The sequence below is a fragment of the Rhincodon typus genome, chromosome 7, assembly GCF_021869965.1.
Source record: "Rhincodon typus isolate 14 chromosome 7, sRhiTyp1.1, whole genome shotgun sequence".
Taxonomy (NCBI): domain Eukaryota; kingdom Metazoa; phylum Chordata; class Chondrichthyes; order Orectolobiformes; family Rhincodontidae; genus Rhincodon; species Rhincodon typus.
Window position 1 is genome coordinate 74,149,391 of NC_063338.1, and position 25,181 is coordinate 74,174,571.

The following is a 25,181-nucleotide window of genomic DNA, read 5'->3' on the forward strand; positions in this document are numbered from 1 at the left end:
AGATAGAAGTTGTTATTTCAAAAATTGCATGTAACCATCTACAGCTAAGAGTAAACATTCGACAAACACATTTCAATGCCTTAATTTTGCCTTATTTCACCATTTAGCATGATTTTTGCAGATGACACAAAATTCAGAAATGCACTAACCAAAGACAAGAACAGCAACAGGGTTCAGGAAACATGTTCTAACTGGTGAAATGAGCAAAACAAAGGTGTATGTAATTTAATTCTGAGAAGTGTGAAGTGATACATTTTGTTAGGAAGGATGAGAAAGGCAATATGAAAAATGTGGGATAATGTTAAAGAGGTGCAGGAGCGAAGAACCCTAGGGATACAGAAATCTTTGAGGATGCAGGACATGACAGCAAAGGTTCCTCAGGGTAGTGTCCAAGGACCAACCACCTTCAACTAATTCATCAATGACTTTTCTTCCATCAAGGATGTTTGCTGATTGTTTTTTTTCCATTCATTTGAGGATGTAAGCATTGCTGGCTGGACCAGCATTTATTGCCCATCCATAGATCCCCTTGAGCAAGTCATTGTCAGCTTCTTCCTTGAACCGCTGGTTCATCTGATGTAAGTAGCCCATAGTGCTATTAGGGAGGCAGATCCAAGATTTAGACCCAATAATGCTGTAGGAACGTCAATATATTTCTAAGTCAGAATGGTGAGATGCTTGGAGGAGATCTTGCAGGCAGCAGTATAATCACATGTCTGCTGCCTTTGACCTTCTATACAGCAGTGGTCATGAGTTTGGAAGGTGCAGTCTAAGATGAATTTCTGCAGTGCGCTATGTAGACAGTACACACTGCTGCTGCTAACTGTTTTTGGTGGAGGGAGTGGATGTTTGTGTATCAGGTGTATCAAGTGAACTATTTTATCATGGATTTCATCAAGCTTCTTGAGTGTTGTTGGAACTGGACTCTTTCAGCAATTGGAGACTATTCCATTTATTAATGATAAACCCTGGACATGCTAATACATTGCATGTTGGTCAACACCATTTTGCAATAAATCAGATCCTGATGCAATCCGTGTTCAAATGCAGCAGGAATTAGACAAAATCGAGGCTTGGGCTGCCATGTGATAAGTAGCATTCATGCCATGCAGCTGCTAAGCAATAATCACCTCAAACAAGGGCGAATATAACCAGCACCTTGTCATTCAATGGCCTACTATCAACATCCTGAAAATTGGTTTTGTACGGAATCTGAATTATACCACCTACAAATACTGTGGCTACAAAAACAGATCAGATTTTGAAAATTCTGTGATGAGTAACTTGCCTCCTAACTCCCCACAACCTGTGCAACTTCTGCAAGGCACATCTTGGGAGTGTGATGGAATACTCCCCACTTGTCTGGACGAATGCAACATGAGTGCCAAGAAGCTTGACATCATCCAGGACAAAGCAGCCTGCTTGATTGTTATTGCATCCACAAGCATCCACTCCCTCACCACCAACAGTGTGCACCATAATCAGAACTTCAGAAATGTACTTCAGAAACACACCCAGGCTCTTTAGACAGTACCTTCCAAATCAGTGACCTCTATCACCTAAAAAGACAAGGACAGTGGATACATGGCAACACCCAACACCTACAAGGGTCCCTTCACAGATGCTGCCAGACCAGCTGAGCTTTTCTAGCAACTTCTGTTTTCGGTACAAAGCAATGAAGTTATGCAAATCCTTTACAAAACCATGATTAAGCCCCCACTGGATAAGTTCAGTTCTGAGCACATCCTGACCACACTTTAGAAATGATGTCAAGGACTTGGAGAAGTTACAAGAACAATTTACGAGAATGGTACCAGCTATGGATAGGATAACAGTCATCCCTGATTTTCCAGGACAGTTCCATTGTTTGGCTTTTGGTCCCATTTCCTGGGTCAGGCCTTCCTTTTTCACAGTATTGATTGACTTTTTGTACATGCACATGCCAGGAGCAGCAGTCGCTTGCTGTCAATTTGACTGTCGGTATCCTCGTGCATTTGAAATCCATTCCTGAAGGCAGTGGCACCATTTTTAGTGCAGCTGTGCATGTTCCCCCCCAGACCTTCCTTGCTCTAAATCAGTCACAAGTGGCACCCCACCACCCACTCATTGGCTCCCAATGACCTCAAGGCTGCACACACTCTGACCCCTTTATATTAAGTACACCATCCCATCCTCCAGACTTGTCAAGTGTCCACCATAACCCACCACACCAAAGTGACCCTTCCCGTTTTTCAACCAAAGTTGGCCATCATGAGGACAAGGGTACATAGTCAAACTGGGGATTGCACTCGGAATAGGGCTTTACTAAAACTAATGAATTGCTTTGACTGACGAATGGCAGCAGGGTTGGTATTTCGGAGGGCACAGATTCAAGGCGATTAGCAACAAAACTGGGACAACATGATGAGACATTTTCTTTATGTAGTGAGTTCCTTTCTTCTTCTGGCAATCTCTCACAGCGAGGAGGATACTTCCCATGTACAGCCAATGACAAGAAGCTTTTAATGTAGAAGGGCTGTTGTGCTGCATTTGATGCATGTAGAATTCCAGCTGACTGATGCTCCACGAGCCTGTTATTGGCCTATTGGAAGGATTTGTGTGTTGACCATCAACCTGTTTGGCCTCACTGTTAGCACAGCTTCCAATATCCACAAATCCCAGAGAACGACTCCCTACTATACCTCTGTTGAGGTACAATGGGGAATGAGCCTCCGGTAAAGTGAGTTAACACAACGAAGAACGCTTCGCTTAAAAGAGTGGTGGGAACATATTCAGTGGCAATATTCAAAAAAAGAATTTGATGAATAAATGAAGGGGGAAAACATTGCAAGGCTACGGGGAATGAACAGCAATCTGAAATTAATTAGATATCTTTACTGAAACGGCAGTGCAGGCTTGATTGACTGAATCTCCACACTTTGCGCTGTTTGAATCAATAAAGATCTTCTGCCAGTAAAACAGAGGCAACACATACCAAATTCTGTCTCCAGAACATAACATTTAAAATTCCTATGCCTTACACCAGTTTTAAACATTCACTCACTAAAATGATTTTCAGAAACATCCCACATGTTAATTAACCCATCTTAGCTGTTGTATTGGTGAAAAATAATTGTAAAGGCCCTGAGTTTATCCGAAGGAAGTTGTCATTTTCTTGGCAAAACCACTACCAAAGTCCTTTAGTTTCTCTAGGGGCTCGTTTCTACATAATGATAATGACTTATGGGCAGGTGGCTGACTTCTACTTTCTTACCTCCAATTTCTCCACTTTAAGCTTAAATGGTACATAAGTTGGGAGGCCATGAAAACTAATGAAATAAATGAATTGAAAGTCAGAGGCAATAGTATCTACAACAAAGGAAACTGGATAATACATCAAAAATATAGATAACACGCAACATTATAAAATAATCTGAAAGCATCCAAAAACATCTTTAATAATGGTTATGTATGGCTTTAAAAATTGGTTAAAATCATATGAAGGTTTTTCTTTTTTTAAAAAGTATCAAATGATATATAATCCTGACAACCTCTTGTAAAGTCACTACACCTTCCACTTGCTGGAGGACAAGCTATAAAATTTGAAAAATGATCTGCTTAAAGGTCAAGCAATTTTGAAATGATCTGAAGCACCACACACAATCCAAAAGGAGGAACATCTTCCGTGGATCATTTCCCCAAGAGAAGCTCCATGGTTAAGGGCCTTACTCCTTCAGCTGTAAAGGGATGTCTGAAGACTGACTTTTTACAATGAATCATAGACCATATGTATTGCTGGCATAGCACAACCTTCCGAAAGATGTCTTCATTGTGAGCAATTGGACTGGGAACTATATGTGTGTAACTAATTGGACTGGGGACATTTGAAAAGCCTGTTATTTGGTCGAAAAAGTATTTAACTTTCTATTGCTGTTGCATTGACCCAAGAAACCAGATATCAAGAGATATTCACCTGACAAGAACATCTGTCACCTGAGAAACATAACATGGCTGGATGAGGTCAGGACAATCCCTAGCTAGTGTCTAAAAGTGAATCAGATGTAAAGCCAATTAATGTTACCGTGAAATTTCCTTGGACAATCAGAACGTCATTTCTAAGAGTGTTCAATGCAAGGTCTCATTGAACTACTGATAGAAGTGTGGTTATTGAACCATTACTTCCTTGTGACTTTGCTGAATGTTTCTGGAAAATACTCTGCAATAAATGTGCCATATTACAAAAATACATGCTGTGTGCTGATTTCATTGCTTGTAACCAAATCTGGCAATCCGAAATTCTCATTCCATTATTATTCAGAAAATGTTAACTTTCTGACCTTTCTGATTTATTTTGTTGTATAAACACTAATTATTAAGTCAGTATTTTGTTCATATGCAATTAGTTAAAATATCTATCTTCTGAGGATATAACAACAGCATCCAAAAGTATTTTAGCTGGTTATATATCAGCAATTGTAGTAACTTAACTCCGCAAACTACAGGTATCTGCAGCAAAAGTAAAATACTGCAAATTAAGCTGCTAAAATTCTGAAAAGGCTTAGCAGGTAAAAATTCATCAGCGTTTCTCTAGGCATCCAGGTAATAAGTTACTTCCTTTGGCGTATAAAAAAAGTTTTAAAAAAACAGGCCCTTAATTTAAATTTAAGTAGCAGACATGAACTTGTAATTGTCAGAAGATTTTCAAAACATGAGAATTATCAACGTCATGTTTATCTTTTTATCAATATGAAGTTATTCAGTTCTGAGATTGTCACCGATTGAATCGAGTTCGAGAATCTTGTATCACTGTGTGGACTATGAAAATACTAAATGAAATGTTTTAAATGAGCAATAATACTTTCATTAACCCTGGTATAAAAAAAATCGAATGCAGCAGCTACTCAATGATGCTAAACTAATGGTAAAGAAAATAATTAATCACAAAAATAATAACACACTCTATTATCAGATGAAGTAATTTGCAGCCAGTGTAGAGAGAACGTTATAAATGATCTCATGCATCTTATTTAAGAATTTTTCTCAAAAAATGAAGTTAAAGTACTGAATTATAATGTGAAAGGGAGGTAAGAGTTATGGAAAGGGATCAATTGATTTGAATTAGCCCAGACAATATGGAAAGTGAGTTGGGGTAGTGAGGCTAAGGGGTAAGATTTGAATTGACTGAAGACAAATGAAACAGATTGTATCAAAAGAAACATGTAGGGGGTATGACACCCTGGTGAGAATAAACAGCTCAAAGTAGTTGACAGACTTCAACAAACTGAAAACCTCTGTTCTTTAAAGTGACTGTATGCCACATTAGGCCTTAGGCTCTTGATGTCATTGTTCAGCATTGACTGTTCTGAACAGACCCACTAGGCTATAGTCAATTTAAATTAAAACCATGTAATGTAATAAAAGGATACTCCTGAAGTGTTTTCAATCAAACAGATGGGAATCCGGATCAAGCCAGCATGTGAATGGGCTGGTTTGATGATTAAAAGCTAAATTTGAAAAAGGATATGTGTAGGTCCCGCAGTTTTGTAAGTTACTGTTCTATATAACTACTGCATTGCGTCAAAAACTCCAACCTGTAGAATAATTTTGTAAAGTGATTTATACTTCTGTTTGGAGTTTTATAGTAGTAAACTATATTGCACGTGATTTAACTTATAAGATAAAGAGTTTTGATTTTGTAAAGGTAGTATGTGTAGAAAATGAATATCATTCGAATGTTTGACGATTCAACTCCATTATAAGCCCATCAAAAGAGAAAATAAACCTATTAGATAATTAGAAATTAGCATTATAAACACAAACACAGAATGATATGTCAGAATATGGAGGCCATATGAGGTCATTCATCTCGGCTCTAGGACGTCTCTGCAGATATTCCTCAGGGGAGATCTCTAGGCCCAATCATTTTTGGCTGCTTCATCAGTGACCCTCCCTCTGTCATAAGATCAGAAATGATGATGTTTGCTGGCGATTGCATCATGTCCAACACCATTCAGGACTCCTTAGATCCTGAAGCAGTCTACATCCAAATGCAGCAAGACCAGGGTAATATTCAGTCTTGGGTTGACAAGTGGCATATAACATTTGCACCATACAAGTGACAGGCAATGACAATCTCCAACAAGACAGAATTTAACCTTCACCTTTGACACTCAACTGGCACAGCCAATTTGCATTTCTGTTTCTATCAGAGCCAATTTGCATTGTTAAGGTGCCCCAAAGAGGGGTCTGAAGTAGCAAAAGGTCACAATTGGGGCCCACACGAATCTAATTCCTCTTTCCATATGCACAGCAGGCAGGATGGAACTAATTTAATGGCTCATGTAAGCCAGTAAGAGTTCCTCCATGTTAAGGCCCCCTACGATATTCTGACCTGCCTACGGTAAGCTGATGTCTACTCTCTAGTGAGTGAACGGGATGGTAAAAAGGATGATAAAAGAAGACTTCATATGGAACCTGTCAAACTCAGACTCTAATTCGGTGTGATCTGGCATCATGATGACATAGCCCATTTCAAACATGCTCGCCAACTATTTTTAGAGTAAAAATATAACCAACACTTTACTCCACAAACAGTAACCACCTCGCTTGATGAGTCTGCTGACAGCCCAAAGCTGTCTATCCTCTGATTGGCCTGGTAACATCAAGAGCCTGCCCATCGGCCTTAACTGAATGGTAAGCAAGAAGATAGCCAATTAAGAGGCTGCCTCCAGAAACATCTTTGTGCAACATGTCTCAGTCACACAAAGTGTGGGCTCAGGGACCTCATTTGGTCCCGACTCAGGATCCTGAAGCCCATGGCAAAATCCAGCCCTTGGATCTGTAATAACCTGAAGAGAAAAGCTCTGTTTTATTTATTCATAATCAGTTGAGACTTTAGAAAAGATCAAAAGATATACATCAGCTCTGTTTTAATGGTTTGAGATTAAGGGAAGAAATTAAGTTACATTTTCTTCCTTGGGAAAAAAAATTGGGTTAGATGAAACCTAAGATCAAGACACATGGTTTGCATTTGTATAACAATTCGGTCATATGATTTAACTAAGTAAAGTTTAGTTACTTAAGGTATATTCAATATTCTTCACTGTCTTAAATTCAACAGTGCTCTATTTTCCATATCTTCAAGAGGTGGACCTTACTTTTCAAAAGGATTAAAGTCATCAGTGAATACATTAATTTGAGACAAAGAACTCTAGCTTTTGGAAGTAATGCATCAGAAGTGCTGTTACTTCCTTTTCTTAAACATTAGTCAGGTGAATGTGTTGATTAGCAAAGTGGAATCCACCTCATCTACTATAAACCCACTACTATCCCTCTAACCCCCACCCTATACACCCTCCAGCCACAATTGCTATTTAAAGACATAAACATACGACATTTAAGCAAGATGCTTTGTGTTTTCTTTTGCTCTTGTGGAGTGAGCGGCAGCATTGTGTATTACATCATGGGGGAAGGTTCTGAAAAGGGAGTGACTGAAAAGGGATCTTAACAGGGATTTTGAAGGCATCTCAGGGGAAAATCTACTATCATTAATAATCTATAGTTAGGGATTGGCAATAAATGCTTGCCTAACCAGTGACGCCTACATCCTATGAATGAATAAAATAAAAGCTCCAAAGCAACCCCAGTCCTTCCAGGGCTATTCCCTTTTTGCCTTATCCTCCACAAAGAAAGAGCATAAATCCCACTTCTATATTGGAACACCTAAATGGTAGTGAGCATTTGGGTGAAAAACTGAGGCCTGAATTTTTGCTTCCTATTTGGGAGTACAGACTCAGGACATCTCCCTCCTGCACAAACGTGACCTGTATCCCAGAACATGGAGTTGTCAATCTATGGTGGCAGGTTCTAGTGCAATTTGGACCAGGTGACCCCAAAATGAATGCAGAGGCAGGCTGGGTGGAAGGCCTACTTTTGTGCTCCAGTGCTATACTGAAATTCTAATTCTAACTGATAAAGCATAACATAGCCTTACAGCCCTGACCACGCACATATTCCCTCAAACCTCATCCATACTAACTCATGCTCCCCACGAATGCTCCCATAATTCATCATACTGTCCATGCCAATCTGTAATCCTTTACCCATGTCCATTTTCCATCATAGCCTCCATGTCAATCTACGTTCCTCTATCTACCATCAAAATCTCTCACATACCCCTTGCTTACTCAGTGCCCTCTTCCCATGACACCTTCTCTCATGACACCTTACAGCCACTATACAAACCAAGTGACAACTTGTTTCAATCCATGATCCTCACACACCACCCTTTGCCCATATAATTATTCGTCTAACTCACTCAGTAAACACCTTAGGCACATGTCAGGACCTGTGATGAGATGAAATGAAATAACATTTTAAAAGTCTACTGCAATCTTTATTTAAAGGAAACACTGTGTCATGAAAGGTAGTTTACAATGTTAAACTTCCAATATTCCTTATAAGAATATGCATTTGATTAATTTTATAACACTTTATAAAACAAGCTTTTGAAGTCATAGTCTTACTTCAAGTATGACTTCTATGACTACTTGGAGCTGTCAATCAAATTGTGAAATGCTACAGACCACATTGAGATTGTGGAATGTAGTGAAATCAGACATGGAACACTACTCCAGTGATGAAAACCCTCAGTCTTATGTCAACAGAGTGAAATATCAAGTGACAATATTTTTAACAGCCAAACAAATCTTTTTATTTTCAAGTACGTAGAAGAAGGAATGTTAAATATCTGGATAGCTTGACAGTGTTTTGATAGTTCTTCTTCGAACTTACAAAAGATGTTTTTGACAATTCCTCTTGTTTTTGTTAAGTGTATTCTGATGGTTCCTGTTAAAAATCTTAACAGGTGTTTTTGACAATTCATTTTGATTGTTCCATTGAACTTCATAGTTACAATGAAATGATGTATTTTACGCACATTCATGCCTACTTTTAATTTCAAAATTATACCTCATCTGTTCCAGAAGACACCCAGACCTTCCCCAAAGGTGTACCAAGATCATGTCAAAAGGGGTGTCCAAAAGAGTACCCTGGCTACCCAAACAAATCAATAAAGTTCATAACGATCTAATCTGGTTCACATTACATTTCAGATGTCAATTCGGATATTACTGATATAGGCAGCTGCCACTGCATAACAAACATGCAAGGAATGCAACCTGTCCCCAGGAAAATTCTAAGTGCCATATTTGGGGACTTAGCCTACTCCTCCCATTTTCACAATGATGGAAAGGCTGTATTCCTTTGGGTAAATCCAGGATGTCTCTGGTTGTTTCTCAGCTTGACTGAGTTGACCCTTGTCTATGTTGCAGAATTCACAGCTGTACTTATACTCTGCTACAATACTTTTGAGGCATTGCATTGTTGGAGATGTAGTAATTTTGATGAGACATCATAGATCCCATATACTTCTTAAAGCAGCAGAGATAGTTCTCTCGGCACTCTTGCAGCATTTTTTTCTCAACCAAAAGCAACAAAAGAGCATTAACAGTTCATTAATCTTGTTGTGTAAAATAGCTGCCATGTTTCAGTATGTAATAACCATCTCTGCATGTCAAGTTAATTAAGTGTGTATATATAACACATTGGAATATTTAAGAGTGATGGTCAGGTTATTTATGTAACAATTGAATGTGAAATATTGTGCGAACATAATCGTATCAATATAGGTAGTGAATGCCTCAATTTGGATGGTAAAACAAAAAACCTCTTACTTCAGAACTGCTGGTTGTGATAATTTGATAGATCAGATAATACAATCTTGACAGTGAAGAAGGGCATGACTGTTCTGCTGCTTGTACTAGATGTACATGCATTTCTCATTCAGGCTTTTATTATTGAATGGATGGCTTTTATTATTGAGGGTTACTGTTGATCTGAAATTTTCAAAGACACAGGACCAATCTCTGCTAATGATTTTTATATCATTAGCTTAATAATTCTACGCACATTTTGTATTTTTGTTTTAATATATGCTTCTTCATGTATGCAGTATTCGCTCAACCTATCAATTACTGTTGAAAAGCCATCTTCCATTTTCAGTAGTGTTTTTTGGATCATTCAGTTGACAGTCTAGATACTGGTAATCTGTGCCAATAGCTGCCATTTAATGCACTTTTACACCAGCTGTAGCAGTGATATTCTATTCTAAGTAATAGGCAGCAAGATTTTTTTCATAGTGCTGGGCATGGCCACATTTATTTTTAATAGAAAGAATTACATGCACAAACATTAGGCCATGATCAATCTGGAATTTAGAGTAATTTACTTATGCGTCTTGACATTAGTACTGATGCTATTTGATTTGAAGTACAGTACTTCCTACCTTTTCTTAAAGTCAGGAAAGAATAATTGCAAGGAAACAAGATTTTGTTTGGAATGCGTGAGTGATGAAATAGCTTCTCTTCCCCCCCGCTAGATTCTTAACTGGCACCAATATCAAGCAAAAAAGGGGAGTTAGCTTTAATTCCCTTGTACGTGGCAGAGTTGACACATGTAAAGTAATAGCTCATTTTCAATTGCCATGTTTAGCATATGTCTCATGTTGGCTCTGCAAGGCCTGCAGGCCGGTCCCATGAGTTCAGCTCAGCCAGCAGTTGCTGCCACTACACAGCCCCCCCTTAGCGTTGAATGCTAATAGCTTTGAATCATGTTCAATGGTGATGTTAATTTTCCAGCAAAAGCATTATGGGTATAAATGTACCTGACATCGCCAGTCAATGACCACGAGTCTTTGTGTGTGTGTGTGTGTGTGTGTGTGTGTGTGCGTGTGTGCGCGTGTGTGTGTGTGTGTGTGTGTGTGCGCACAAGCACATGTTACATTCCTGCAGATGGTATTCGACTGAATATGTCCTTCTATGGAAAATTGCACAGTTCTAAACCTCTAGGTGCAGGAGGCTGTTAACAGTTGCTGATGATAGTAGGCAAACATTAACATAATAATTAGTGTCTTGTAATTGTTTCATTAAAACCAGTTGTTCCATTTCTCCTCATGTTTTCCCAGAAGAGAAGCTGAATTTGGATGACAGCCAGTGGGAGGACATCCACGTCGTCACCGGAGCACTAAAGATGTTTTTCAGAGAGCTGCCTGAGCCACTTTTTCCATACAGTTTTTTTGATCAATTTGTAGATGCCATAAGTAAGTACAATACAATGTTAATTTAACCCTCAAAGCACTAAAGGAGCAATTCTCTATTCTGCATGCAACCATTTAGTAGGATGAGGTTAATTTTTTAATTTGCTAGCTGAAAGGCATTCATAAATCAGTGCCTTGAATGTAGTTGTGTTTATTCAGTTCCAGTTTCTTAATATTCATGACAGCAATTTATTTTTGATAGTACACTTTTATACTTACTTCATGCAAGGTTGTAACATTGAAAAATACAAGCTGTCCCACTTTAATTTGCAACTAATATTTAGTTCAACTTGATTGTTTGTCACAACGTCTGTAAGCAGATTTCCAAGCAGAAGGTTTAGATGAATTATAAACTATTGGTTTAATTACTACACGTTCCCAAGCTTCATTCTTCAATTGCATGTTGGACTTTATTACTTAAAAAAGTCTCATTGGCACAGATCTGACGCTGTTATAACATGTTTTGTTTGTTATTGAAGCATGCTGTTTTCAATTCTTTGAAAGTAAACATTTGGAATGAATAATGGCGAGAGAGAAAGAAAGCTTTCTTTGTTATTAATATATTAAACTCAAGTAACAGGATAAATTAATCCTATTTTGTGTTGTATGATCTTTGATGTGATAAGATATAGCTTCAGGAATAAAAGCAAGAAACGCTGGAGAGAATTGTAGGGTTAGGCAGCATCTGTGGAGAGTGAAGCAGAGTTTCAAGTTCATGACTATTCATCAGAAATGAGAAACTTTAAAGGTCTAACAGCTTTTAACCAGTGCAGAAGTGGTGGCTTGATGTCATTTGGCCTGGTAATCTCGAAGCCCAGGTTAATGTTGTGGAGATGTGGGATCAAATGGCACCATGCGGCTAGTGGAATTTAAATTCAAATTTAAAAAAACTGAAATTAAAAGCTGGTATAAATAACGGCAACTATGAATTTATCATGGATTGTTATAAGAGCCCCTCTGGTTCACTTAGTGTCCTTTTGGGAAGAAAATCTGCCATCCTTACCCAATCTTGTCTACATGTGTCTCCAGAAACACAGCAGTGTGTTTGGCTGTGCCCTGCTCTCTGACATGGCCGGTGAGCCAGTCAGTTGATGCAAGTAAAAGGCAGGGAAATATGGGAAGAGAATGAAGAACAAATGGGAAGGCCGGTGATAGAATGGACAGTAGGAATGATCAAATAACAGAAAGGATGCTTATCTAAAGCAAAGCAGATGGTAATGGGACAAATGTAGATTTGGAATTATGGGTTTAGAAGAAATGTAGACAACAATGGCAGAATGAATACATAGACCTGGTGTCCAATTCTTTATTATTTGAAATTGATGAGCTACATGTTGAGTTTGGAAGGCTATAAAATGCTGAATTGAAAACTTAGGTGTGGTTTCTAAAACTTCTGATGAAGTTGAGATCAGTCTGATTTTTGTTTAGTCATGAAATTATTTTTAAATACTGCTGATAAAAATTTTATTATAACAAAATATTTGGTATAAAAATTAATTTATTATATACTATGATATTGATTCCAGGAATCTGAAAGTAATCTTGAGCACTCAAGTGGAATAACGTAACTCTTTGCTGTTTTACTTATTTAATTTTACAGTAGGCAAGGACATTATTTACAGCATTGAGCATTCTCTCTATTTTGTTTATACTTTTGCAGTATTGACCATTTGTAGGATGCAGTGAATCATAGTTTATTGGATTTATTTTCCAATAATATGCACCAGTTATACTAAAAACTGCAAGAAGAATGTCATCCTATGTTTCCCCTCGCTATGTTTCAACAATCTTCATTACATATTGCAGAGCAATTTTCAAATCGGTCCAATTTCTTGCAAAATCTTAGAATCTGAATGTCAAAGAGCCTGTGTTGACTTTTTTAGGTGTAACCTTATAGTATCACTTCTCTCCTCATCATCCACCGGACAGTGAAACAGTTTCATAGAATCCTTACAGTGTGAAAGCAGACTATTCAGTCCATAGAGTCTACACCGACCCTCCGAAGAGCATCCCAGCACACCTGCCCCACTGAATCCCTGTAAATCTGCAATTTCCCCGGCTAATCCATCTAGCCTGCACACCCTGGAATACTATGGGCAATTTAGCATGGCCAACCCACCTAACCTACATATCTTTGGACAGTCGGAGGAAACCGGAGCATCCAAAGGAAACCCACGCAGACACGGAAAACATACAAACTCCAAACACACATTCGTCCAAGGGCGGAATTGAACCCAGGTCCGTGGCACTGTGACACAGCAGTGCTAACCACTGAACCACTGTGCTGCTCGTTATGTAATTTATTTAACACATACATAAATCTAAACCTTTGTCAATTTTCCCCTTAATCTTCTGTACTCTTAATATTAACAATATAGCTTCCCAAGTCCCTTTCTGTAAGTACAGGACCTCATCACTGTTGTTACACTGGCAAATCTCTGCCGTACGTTGTCTATGCTTCCCTTCAGGGGAGAATTCATCACAATAAGGAGGTCTAACCAGCAAAACAGGGCTTGCCAGTCATTAAAAAATTCTCATCCATTTCTCTTTGAGTTTTCTGTGTGATATAGTTGCACTTTTAAGCTGTTTCAAGTCGGATAGCAGAAGAAGTAGAAGAAATAAATAAACTGAGACCCACATACCATGGGTGGGATTTTCTTCATTTCAATATCTTTCAGGCATAGACACCGTTTACAGGCCCAATTCCATTCATGACATAGGTGTTCCTTGTGGCATAGTCATAGAGAACCACTCAATTAAGGTCAGCAGGTGGGACATGACCAGAGTTCCAACTGGAGGGCCTGCAGGATTGACCCGTTAGCAAACCCACTGTGAGGTGTTGCTTAGATAGATACATAGTGTAAAAGTGCTGCAAAATGGAGGAACTGTCATGAGACTTCAGAGAAGGAAGATTAAAAATAAAGTCCAGAGCTAGTAGGACTATCAGCATAGATGGGCAATTGCCTGTTTTGGCATTGCAGCTTTATGATAACATCATTGTTAACAAGCTCCAATGTTCCTCTGGTGTTCTGAGCTGAGATCACCCTTGAATGACTTTCTGCACCCCTGACAGAAGGTGAGACCTGCAGACATTCTAACGTTGCATAATTAAATGATAACTGCCCTTTTAAACACCATGATGGCTACCATCCATGGCCAGACAGGCTGCTGCTACCACATGGAACTGGCTACCAGAAAAATCTTCAGATTGCACGAACATGTCAGACTCAGCATTCAGTGCACCTCAGTTCAATTTTCCACATCCACCCCGTTACCTTCAAGTCTGCTACCACAGGCTGCAGACAGCTTCTTTCCAGTGTTTAAGTCGAATGTAGGTCAGAACTGCCTGTGCCTTTAGCCATGCTGTTTCAATACAGCTACAACACTGCATGCGGGTACAATATGCGATCAAGTAGGGAAATGATATGTTGGCCATCATTGCTAGAAGAATTGAGTACAGGAGCAGATATGGTTGATTGCTGTATTTGTATAGGGCCTTTGAGAGACCATATTCGGAATGTTGTGCACGGTGTTGGTCTCCTGATCTGAGAATGTTCTTGCTATTGAAGGAGTGCAGTAAAAGTTTACCAGAATAATTCCTGGGATGGCAAGACTGATGTATGAGGTGTGGTTGAAGTGGTTAGGATTATATTCACTGAATTTCAGAAGAATGAGGGGAGATCTCATGGCAACCTAGAAAACTCTAATAGCCCAGATGAGGTGATTGCCGAAAGGATGTTCCTGACGGTTGCAGAGTTCAGAACAGGGTCACAGTCTAGGAATGCAGATAGACTATTTAGAATGAGATGAGGAGAAATTTCTTTACTGAGACAGTGGTAAGCCTGTGGATTTCACAACCATGGAAAACAGTTGAAACCAGAACATTGTATGAATTCAAGATGCTGGTGAATATATATGGCATAAAGGGCTAAAGGAATCAAAGGAAATGGGGGATAAGCCAAAACAGGCCATTGAGTTGGATGATCCGCCACGATCACAATGAATGGAGGTCCAGGTTCAAAGGGCTGAATGGCCTACTCCTGTTCCTCTTTTCTATGTTTCTAGAAATGTGAAAAATTGCCCATGTACGTCCTAGCCTCAAAAAGGCAGGACTCAATTACAACCCCATCAGTCTATTCTCAATCATCAGCAAAGTGAGTTTGGGTGTCTTCAAAAATGCTAACAGCAGAACCTATTAAACAATAACCTTCTCACTGCTCAGTTTGGCTTCTGCAAGGTCCCTCAGCTCCTCAACTCATTAAAGCCTTGGTTCAAACTTTGACAAAAGAGCTGAACCAATGTGGGGAAGTGAGGGTGCCTGTCCTTTAAAGCAAGACCACATTTCGCCAAGTGTAGTGCCAGATTGAGCTCAGAAAACATGAGTCATGGGAATCTAGAAGAAAACATTCCACTAATTAGAGTCATACCTAACAAAAGATGTTTCTGATTGTTGGGAGATCAATCATCTCAACCATAGGACATCACTGCAGGAATTCTTCAGGGTATTATATTTTCTAAACACCCTATTCAGAGATGTTATTGTACACCTCTGGCGCAGTTGAGACTTGGACCCAGGCCTCCTGACTCAGAAGTAGAGATATCACCATGCAACCACAAGGGCTTCACTCTTAAGGGTAGTGTCCCACACCCAACCGTTTTCAGCTTCTTCTTCAATGATCTTTCTTGTGACATTTTGTCAGAGATGAGAACATTTGTGGATGATTGCATAGTGTTCAGCTCTATTCAGAGCTCCTCAGATAATGTAGCTATTCATGCCCAGATTCAGCAAGACCTGGACAACATTCTGGTTTGGGCTGACAAGTGGCAAGCAACATTCATGCCACACAAATACCTGAATGAACTCAATGTATAGCCTTCAAAAAGATTATGATATAACCAAAACGTGCTGTAAATAAACCAACCTCTATCGAACTAAGTTGAGTATTCACCACTGATGCAGTTTCCATATTGATCAGGATCATTTTTATTCAGTCAGGGTTAGTAGGCGTCACTGGCTGAGCAGCATTTATTGCCCATGCCTAATTGCCCTTGAGAAATCAGTGGTGAACTGCCTTCTTGGATGGCTGCAGGCCATTTGGTGTAGGTACACCCACAATGTTGTTAGGGAGACAGTTCAAGGGTTTTGATCCAGTGACATGCAAGGAAAGCCAGTATAGTTCCAACTCAGGATGATGAGTGCCTTGAAGAGGAATTTGCAGGTGGTTGTGTTCCCATATTTCTGCTACCTTTGTCCTTCTTAATGGTATTGGTCATGAGTTTGGAAGGTGGTGTCCCAGGAGCCTTGGTGAATTTCTGCAATGTATTTTGCAGATGATACATACTGCTGCTGAGCATTGGTGGTTTGAGGGAGTGACTTTTTGTAGAGATGATACCAACCAAGCAGGCTATTTTAACCTGGATGATGTCAAGCTTATTGAATTTTGTTGAAGCTGCACTCAGTCAGGGAAGCAGAAAGCATTATATGACACTCTCGACTTTTCTGTGTGGATGGTGAATAAGATTTGGGCCAACAGGATGTGAATTTTTCCTGACAGGATTCCTAGGCTGTGACCTGCTCTTGTATCCACAGTACTTGTATGGCTGGTATAGTTCAGTTTCCCATTAATAATAAACCCCAGAATATTGATTGCAGAGTTTCAGTGATGGCAATGTCATTGTGTGCTGAGGGCTGATGATTAGATTCTCTCTTGTTGGAGATGATCATTGCCTGGCACTTCCATGGTGCGAATGTTACTTGCCATTTGTGTTTCTCATTTTGTTTTGGTTCCAGGAACGATAACCAAAGTGTTAATTTCCTCATTTGATTGTAACAGGGTTAATTTAGAAGGGATCCCTTCCCTTGTGATTACCTTTCTCCCAGGCCCAAATGAACTTATATTTTAAAAGAAGCCAATTTAACCAGGCTGTCTTTAATCAATATAAAGAAATAATTTATTAGTTACTAAATACAAAAAAGAATTGCTTACACAACACACATACACACAGATTAGAAATGAGATGAGTTCAATAAAATAAAAGTTTGAAGAATAATATACATATGGATTAGTGTCTGAAATGTTTATGAAGAGTGGATAATTGAACATTGTAGCCATTGCAGTGGAGATTATGGGTAGTATTAAATGATGATTAGTTGTTCCTTTCAAAATTCTTGGTTTTGTGGGCTGATTTCTTTTCTGTGCAGCACTTGCCATTAGCGAAGGTCTTTGCTTTCAACACAAGGCTAACTAGTGAAAAGTTCTTCATCAGTGACCTTCACAGCATGCTAATGCTCGAATCCAAGTGGCTCCACATGTAAACGTTTATTTCCATTAGCCTCCTTACGGTAGTGTTGCAACTGGCTCTTTGAAATTTTTTTTTAAATTGCAAGAGGGTTAAACAGAAATGTCTGGGTATTTTCTAATCAGTCTGTTTAGAGGTGTTATTACACAGCTCTGGAGCAGGTAGGACTTGAACCCAAACCTCCTGACATATGGATTCTCCCACTGCACCACAAAGACTACAAGATAGCATTTTCACCTGAGAGGAAAGTCAGTCTACTCCCTCATTCTCTCGTCTTGTTAAATCTCTCCCTGTTTGAAGATTCTGTGACAATTTACATGTGTGACATTCCATAGGTTTCACCCAGGACTTTCACAGTCACTAAATTTAAATTGTCAGTTTTTCTGACACAGTTCTTTCTAAAAATAAGATATTTTGGAATTAAAAGTTAAAAAAAAACATTGATCCATACTTTGGAGTTCTGATCCATTGTCATAATACTTCTCAACCCAAACCTAGATTTTGGTCAGGTTTTGCTGCATTTGGACAAGGACTGCTTCAGTCTCTAAGCAGTTGTGAATGGTGCTAAACATTGCACACTCATCAGTGAACATCCCGCAGAATGATGAAGGAACATCATTGGATGGTTGAGCCTAGGACACTAACCTGAGGAAGTCCTTCAGAGATGTCCTGGGGCATGGGTGGCCTTCAACAATTACAACCAACTCCTTTGTGCTATGTACAATTCCAACCAGTGGAGGGTTTTCTCCCAGATTCCAGTTGACTCTAGTTTTGCCAGGCTTCCTCGATGCCACACTTGGACAAATGCAACCTTTGATGTCACCTCACCCCTGTAATCAAGCTCCCTTGTCCATGTTTTGAACCAAAGCTGCAATGAGGTCAGTAGCTGAGTGGCTTTGGTGGAATCCAAATTGAGCATCAGTGAGTAGGTTAGTGCTGATCAAGTTCTGCTTGGCAGCAATGTGAGCGATATCTTCTATCATTTCACTGATGATCAAGTGAAGACTGATAGGGCCATAATTGACTGATTTCTAGATTGGTCCTTTTTTTTGTTGTTGACAGGACACACCTGGGCAATTCTCCACATTGTCAGATAGATGCCAGTGTTGCGTATTTTATTGTGTATTTCTCTAGTGATGTATTTGAACCAAAAATAGTGCACACACTTATGCAAACTTACAAAGGGAAACAAAGGAAACTCCACCGTCGTGACCCGTCCACCAGGAGACCAGACCAGCCCAGGCCAAACTCCAACGTCATAACGTTCTGCCCCGGGGGGAAGGCCCAGCCCGACCGGAACCAACTCACATACATGTTAGAGCAGCAGACTTGCTCCACCGTCTCTCCAGAACATCAGGATGCTGGAAACCTACAAGGAAATGGGGAAAACATGCTGGCCTAAAGGTGAGGTTGAAACTATACGGTTTCAAGACTCCCCTGTCCAGGATACTCCTAGCAAATGTCTAAAGTATCGAAAACAAAATGGATGAACTCAGATCTCGACTTAACAACAGAAGGAGCTGAGAGACTGTTGGGTGCTCTGCTTCACGGAGACTTGGCTCATCCCTGTCATTCCTGACTGTGCCCTATAAGCTGATGGGTTCTCCATACACCGCATGGACCACACAGCATGCTCAGGCAAGGCGAAGGGCAGTGGGGTATGCTTCCTGATCAAGAATTCCTGGTGCTCGGACATAGTGACCCTGGCAAGTCACTGCTCCCCGGACCTGGAATACCTTACAGTAAGATGCCAACCCTACTACCGACCACGAGAGTTCACCTCTGTCATCCTGACAGCAGTCTACATACAGCCCCGTGCGGATGTGAAGAATGCCCTAGACATGATTTACACCACCACAAACACTCGAGAGACAAAATTCCCTGAGGCCCTATTCATTGTGGCCAGCGACTTCAACCAAGTCAACCTCAAGCAGGTGATGCCAAAATACCACCAACACATGTCCTACCCTGATAGAAGACTGAACATTCTGGATCACTGCTACACAACCATCAAAGACACCTACCGTTCAATCTCCCACCCACACTTTGGAAAATCAGATCTCAGCACTGTGTTCCTCCTCCGAGTTTACAAGCAGAAACTGAAATGGGAGAATCCTTCACAAAAAGAAGGACAGTGCTGGTCCTAGGCAGTGGAAGATCGTTTCCGGGACTGCTTGGACTCAGTGTTGAAGTGTTCAGTGGAAAACATGGACGAGTACACTACCACTGTCACCGACTTTGTTAACAAATACATGGAGGACTGTGTACCAAGGAAGTCAATCTGAGTGTTCCCCAACTGTAAACCTTGGATGAACCAGGAAATCCACTCCCTACTCAAGACCAGAAGTGCAGCATTCAAGTCAGGTGACCCGGACTAATACAGAAAATCCAGATATGACCTTTACAAAGCTATCCAGTCTCCCAGCCTACCTCGATCCACTACAGTTTGCCTACCGACGTAACAGATCTATGGAGGATGCCATATCCTTAGCCCTGGATTTATCCCTGGAACATCTGGACAACAAAAATACCTACATCAGACTGCTGCTCATTGACTACACTCCGACTTCAACACCATTAGCCCCTCCAAACTGATCTCATAACTCCATGACCTTGGTCTCAGCTCCGCCCTCTGCAACTGGATTCTCAGTTTTCTGATCAATAGCCATAATCCGTGAGGATAGGTAACTGCACCTCCTCCACAATAACATTCAACACTAGAGCCTCCCAAGGATGTATCCTAAGCCCCCCACTCTACTCCCTGTACTCCCACAACTGTGTTGTCAAATTCTGGATGAATGCCATCTATAAGTACACTGAAGACACCACTGTAGCGGGACAGATATTGAACAACGACGTCAAAATACAGAAGGGAGATAGAGGGCTTGGTGATGTGGTGCAATGAAAACAATCTGTCTCTCAAATTCAGCAAAACTAAAGAACTGATCATTGACTTCAGAAAGAAAGAAGGAGAACACGCCCCCATCGACATCAACGGAACTGAGGTTGAGAGAGTGAGGAGCATCAAGTTCCATGGAGTGACGATAACTGATGATGTGTCCTGGACTTCCCACGTAAATGCGACAGTCAAGAAGGCGCAACAACGCCTCTTCTTCCTTAGGTGGCTCAGGAAATTTGGCATTTCCATAAGGTCCCTCACCAACTTCTACAGATGCACCATTGAAAGCATACTGTCCAGGTACATAATGGCTGGTATGGCAACTGCTCCACCCAGGACCGTAAGAAACTACAGAAGGTGGTGTGCACAGCCCAGACAATCACGGAAGCCAACCTTCCACCCATGGACTCTATTTACATGGTTCGCTGCCACGAAAAGGTGTCCAACAACATCAAATACCCATCACATCCTGGCAATGACCTCCGACAACCTCTTCCATCAGGCAGAAGTTACAGAAGCTTGAACACATGCATGAGCAGGTTCAGGGACAGCTTCTTTCGGTCATTATCAGAATGTTGAATGGACTCCAGCCTCAAATAATGTAACCTGCAATGTAATCTGTATGCCTCTAAGCCTTTTTGATCTGTACATCCTTTGTTTGCTGTGATCTGCCTGTACTGCTCGTAACCAAAGCTTTTCACTGTATTTCGGTACACTTGTCAATGAAATCCATCAATCAAAAGAGGAAAAAAAAACTATTGTGTTTGCACAAGAGAAAACACAACCAGATCCAACTGTACTTCCCAACCATTTAATGATGCAACCTTGTGACAATATTCACTATGCTATCTCTGGAAAAGAGAAAAACTGCTTTGCGGCTGATTCAGAAAACACTTTGGAAAACTGCTCACTAGCTTCCTCAGGCAATCCAGCATGACCCAAGAAACTGTAATAAAAAATGACTCATCACAATCTCTACTAACTAACAGCACATCTTCTATAATTCGAAATACCCTTTTCTATCAAGAACTTGTCAAGCTCTCCTATTAAGGGTTATAGTGACTCCATACTCAACACATGTCACAACCATCTGTTCCAGATGGCAATGGCTCTCTATGAAAATAAATACTTCCTGACATCTAATTTTGCCTATGGATTTTAAAGGCATGAACATTAATCCTTCCATTGCTAATCTTTCAAGAAAGTAATATAACCACATTATTTCCAATTGCTTTATCTTTAAATCCTCAATTGTATCCCCTTCTAGAATATGCATAATAATACTACTAATTTTAGACTATCTTGATAGCTACAGGTTCTAAGATTTGGAATCTCTATTACGTGCACTTAACATTCTCTGACATTCATACCCTTCACCATATTTAGCGACAACTCTCCATCAACTTTGTGGGCACTTCAAATGACTCAGTACTATCAGCTGGAATCTCCGAATTTGGATAAGGCAGAATTTTTTCACATTAAATATTGGGAAATTAAAGTAGTTTTAATATTTAAGCCTTGCTTGAGCCTGAGATGGGATTGCAGCACTCTGGGCTATTTTTGCATCTTCAAATGGAGGTGGGAATGAGGGTAAAAACACAATTATTTTTTCAGAGCAAAAGCAATTTGAAATTCTAGAATCACAGAATTTTACAGTACAGAAGGAAGCCAGTCAGCCCATCATGTCTGTAACAGGTCCCAAAAGAGCTACCCAGCTAGTCCCATTCTCCAGCCAGATCTCCATAGCTCTCTAAATTAGTCAGTTTCAAACATATAAGCTCTCTTTCAAAAACCTAAAGAGCTGCGGATGCCGTAAATCAAGAACAAAACCAGAAGTTGCTGGAAAAGCTTAGCAGGTCTGGCAGCATCTGTGAAGGAAAATACAGAGTTAACGTTTTGGATTCAGTGACCCTTTCTCAGAACGAACTCTCATTTGAAAGCTCTCTTTTGAAAGCTCCTATGGAATCCTCCACCACCATTCTCCTAGGCACAAATCCTAACAAGTCTGCTTAAAGAAGTTTCTCCTCATCTCACTCCTAGCTGTCTTGCTGAAAATCTGAAAAATGTGACCCCTTGTTACTGACAGACCAACTAGTGGAAACAGATTATCCTTTACTCTGTAGAAATTGATCATAATTTTAGACACTTCAATAAGATAACTGTTTAATCTTTTCTGCTCCAAGAAGAATAAGCTCAATTTCTCTGTGATAGTAGGAACTGCAGATGCTGGAGAATCAGATAACAAGGTGTGGAGTTGGATGAACACAGCAGGCCAAGCAGCATCAGAGGAGCAGGAAAGCTGATGTTTTGAGAAGGGTCTAGGCCCGAAACGTCAGTTTTCCTGCTCCTCTGATGCTGCTTGGCCTGCTGTGTTCATCCAGCTCTACACCTTGTTATCTCAATTTCTCTAATCCTTCTTTCCATTTAAAATCCTTTATTTCTGATATAATTCTAGTAAATCTCCTTTGCTCTCTGTCCAAGGCTTTAACATCCTTCCTTCCTCGAATAAGGTGCCCAGAACTGAACACAATACTCCAAATGTGCTCTGAATAATGATTTGTAGAGGTGTAGCATCACTTTGTTGCTTTAGTACTCCATACCTTTACACATAAACCCGAAGATCCTATAAGCCTTCTGAACAACTGTTTCAACTTTCCTTGCCACCTTCAGAGAACTATGCACTTGAACCCTGACATCCCTCTGCTCCTATACTCCCCTCAAAGTAATACCATTGAGCCTCTATTGTCTCTCCATGTTTCTTCTACAAAAATGCATTACCTCACATTTCTCTGCATTGAAATTCATCTGCTACTTTTGTATCCATTTGGCCAACTTGTCAATATCTCTCTGAAGCCACTCAGCTTCATTCTCATGATTCAGTGTTGACCTAGCTTAGTATCATCTGCAAATTTAAAGATTTTGCCCTTGAAACCCATCTCTGAATTGTTTATACAAATTAGAAAAAGTAAGGGTCCCAACACCTATAACTGGGGATTGTCACCTTTATCTCTTGTCCTGTCTGAGAGGTGCCCATCTATAGGCCCTTTGTTTCCTACGTTTTAGCCAACTTCTATTCCATGCTGCCGAAGACCCATGAACCCCAAACATTTCTAATTTTCTAACCAACCTACCATGTGGCGCCGTATCAAATGCCTTCAGAAAGTTCAAATATACAACATCCACAGCGCTCATCCATTGCCTCATCAAAGAACTCAATCAAATTTGTCATACATGACCTGCCCTTGACAAGGTCACATTGACTGTCTAATATTAGCTTATATTTTTTTTTCTCTGAGTGTATAATTATCTTATCCCATCTTATGGCCAACATCAGTTTTCCCACTGTTGATGTCAAGCTTACAGGGCTGTAATTTCCTGGTTTATCCTTTGCCCCTTTCTTAAACAATGGCATCACATTTGCAATCCTCTAGTCTCCCTGGACTAATCTTGTGTTCAGAGAAACCTGGAAAATTTCTGTCAATGCTTCCATAATTTGCTCCCTTACCTCTGTCAGCAATCTAGGATGTATCCCATCTGGGCCTGGCGACTTCTCGACCTACAGTGCTGCCAGCCTTTTAAGTACCTCTTCTTTATGTATAATATTGGTCAATACTTATGTTTTCAACTGGGTCATTGGAAAAGAAAATCCCAGCATCTACTCACCTCCATTGATTCACAAGTATCCTCTTTTAAATGGAAATGAGACACCATTAGTTCTGTCAATTTCAAGCAATGTAGTTGGATGCTTTTGGTATGGCAGCACTGGCCATTATGATTGATTTATTTGCTTCCAAAATAATGAATAAATTAACAATCAATTCAGAACAGCAGGCAGACAATTGATCCAAGATTGATTGACAGTTTTAAAAAATAACAGATTGTGCCTTTGGTGTGGTTTCTTGTTTGTTGATAAATCTATTAAGCATTCAAATAATTGCATTTTATATTAAATTAGAGTTTTTATTTTTCTTCTTTCTGGTATCAGTGATAGTTATTGAAATTCAGAGATTTATTAGGTTATTACAGGATTATGTTTTCAATGATTTTAAGCCAATGCCATTGCTGTTGCCTGACTGCTGAAGACTACATAGTGGATACTGGGTGGCCACTACTTAGAATGCAGGGGGGCATGCAGGGTGTATGGAGGACCTGAGGAGATATCATGTGGCATGAGTCATCTGAGGGAAATACAGTGGCATGGAGTGAGTAGAAGATGAAGAGCATGTAGGTGGCAATGTGATGAGTGAGAGATGTGAGTGTGAGGTTTAGAGGACTCTTGCACAAAGTTAGGATCTTGGCTACTGTGTTGGATATTTGAGCTGGGCCTTCTAACTGTCTCACCCATACCCCCACTCCTCATAAACTCCAAAGTAACTAAGAGAATGCACTGCTAACCTGAACTCCTTCTGAAAAGACAAAAGTCCCAGGCAAAATGATTTATGTGCTGGGTATATATTTCATAAGGCATAAACATGAACAGGTTTGCCTAAGTCCACATGCAAGTCCAGGACTATATTCTCTGCATCATCAAAGGAAGTTAATACCACCTTCATTTCTGCTTACCTATCTTAGCTATTCTGCTTCTTATGTCCTCTTCCATGCCTTTATTACCACCAAACACATTGGTCTCAAATGTTTAATTGAATACAAGACTATCGGCAACTACAGTTTATTTAGATGTGCACTTGTGATGCCGAGGCATAGGAGGCAATGAATCAAGTGCTAGAAAATCAGATCAGAATAATTAGGTGCTTATTTTGACATGCACGGACACAATGGGCCAAAGGGCCTTTTTCTGTGCTCTAAACTTCAGTGACTTTATGATGCTACAACTGCAAACCACCACAC

At 40.0% G+C, this 25,181-nt stretch overlaps 1 protein-coding gene across 1 annotated transcript in view; it reads left to right on the plus strand.

The window, feature by feature from the left end:
• The window catches only part of LOC109915955 (rho GTPase-activating protein 15), a 580,076-nt gene extending 568,422 nt beyond the window's left edge, over window positions 1–11,654 (plus strand). The window contains exons 13-14 of the mRNA XM_048599243.1: window positions 11,003–11,137; window positions 11,614–11,654. Coding sequence (XP_048455200.1) covers window positions 11,003–11,137; window positions 11,614–11,654 — 176 coding nt within the window. The remainder of the gene's footprint in view (window positions 1–11,002; window positions 11,138–11,613) is intronic.
• Window positions 11,655–25,181: the final 13,527 nt, after the last annotated feature.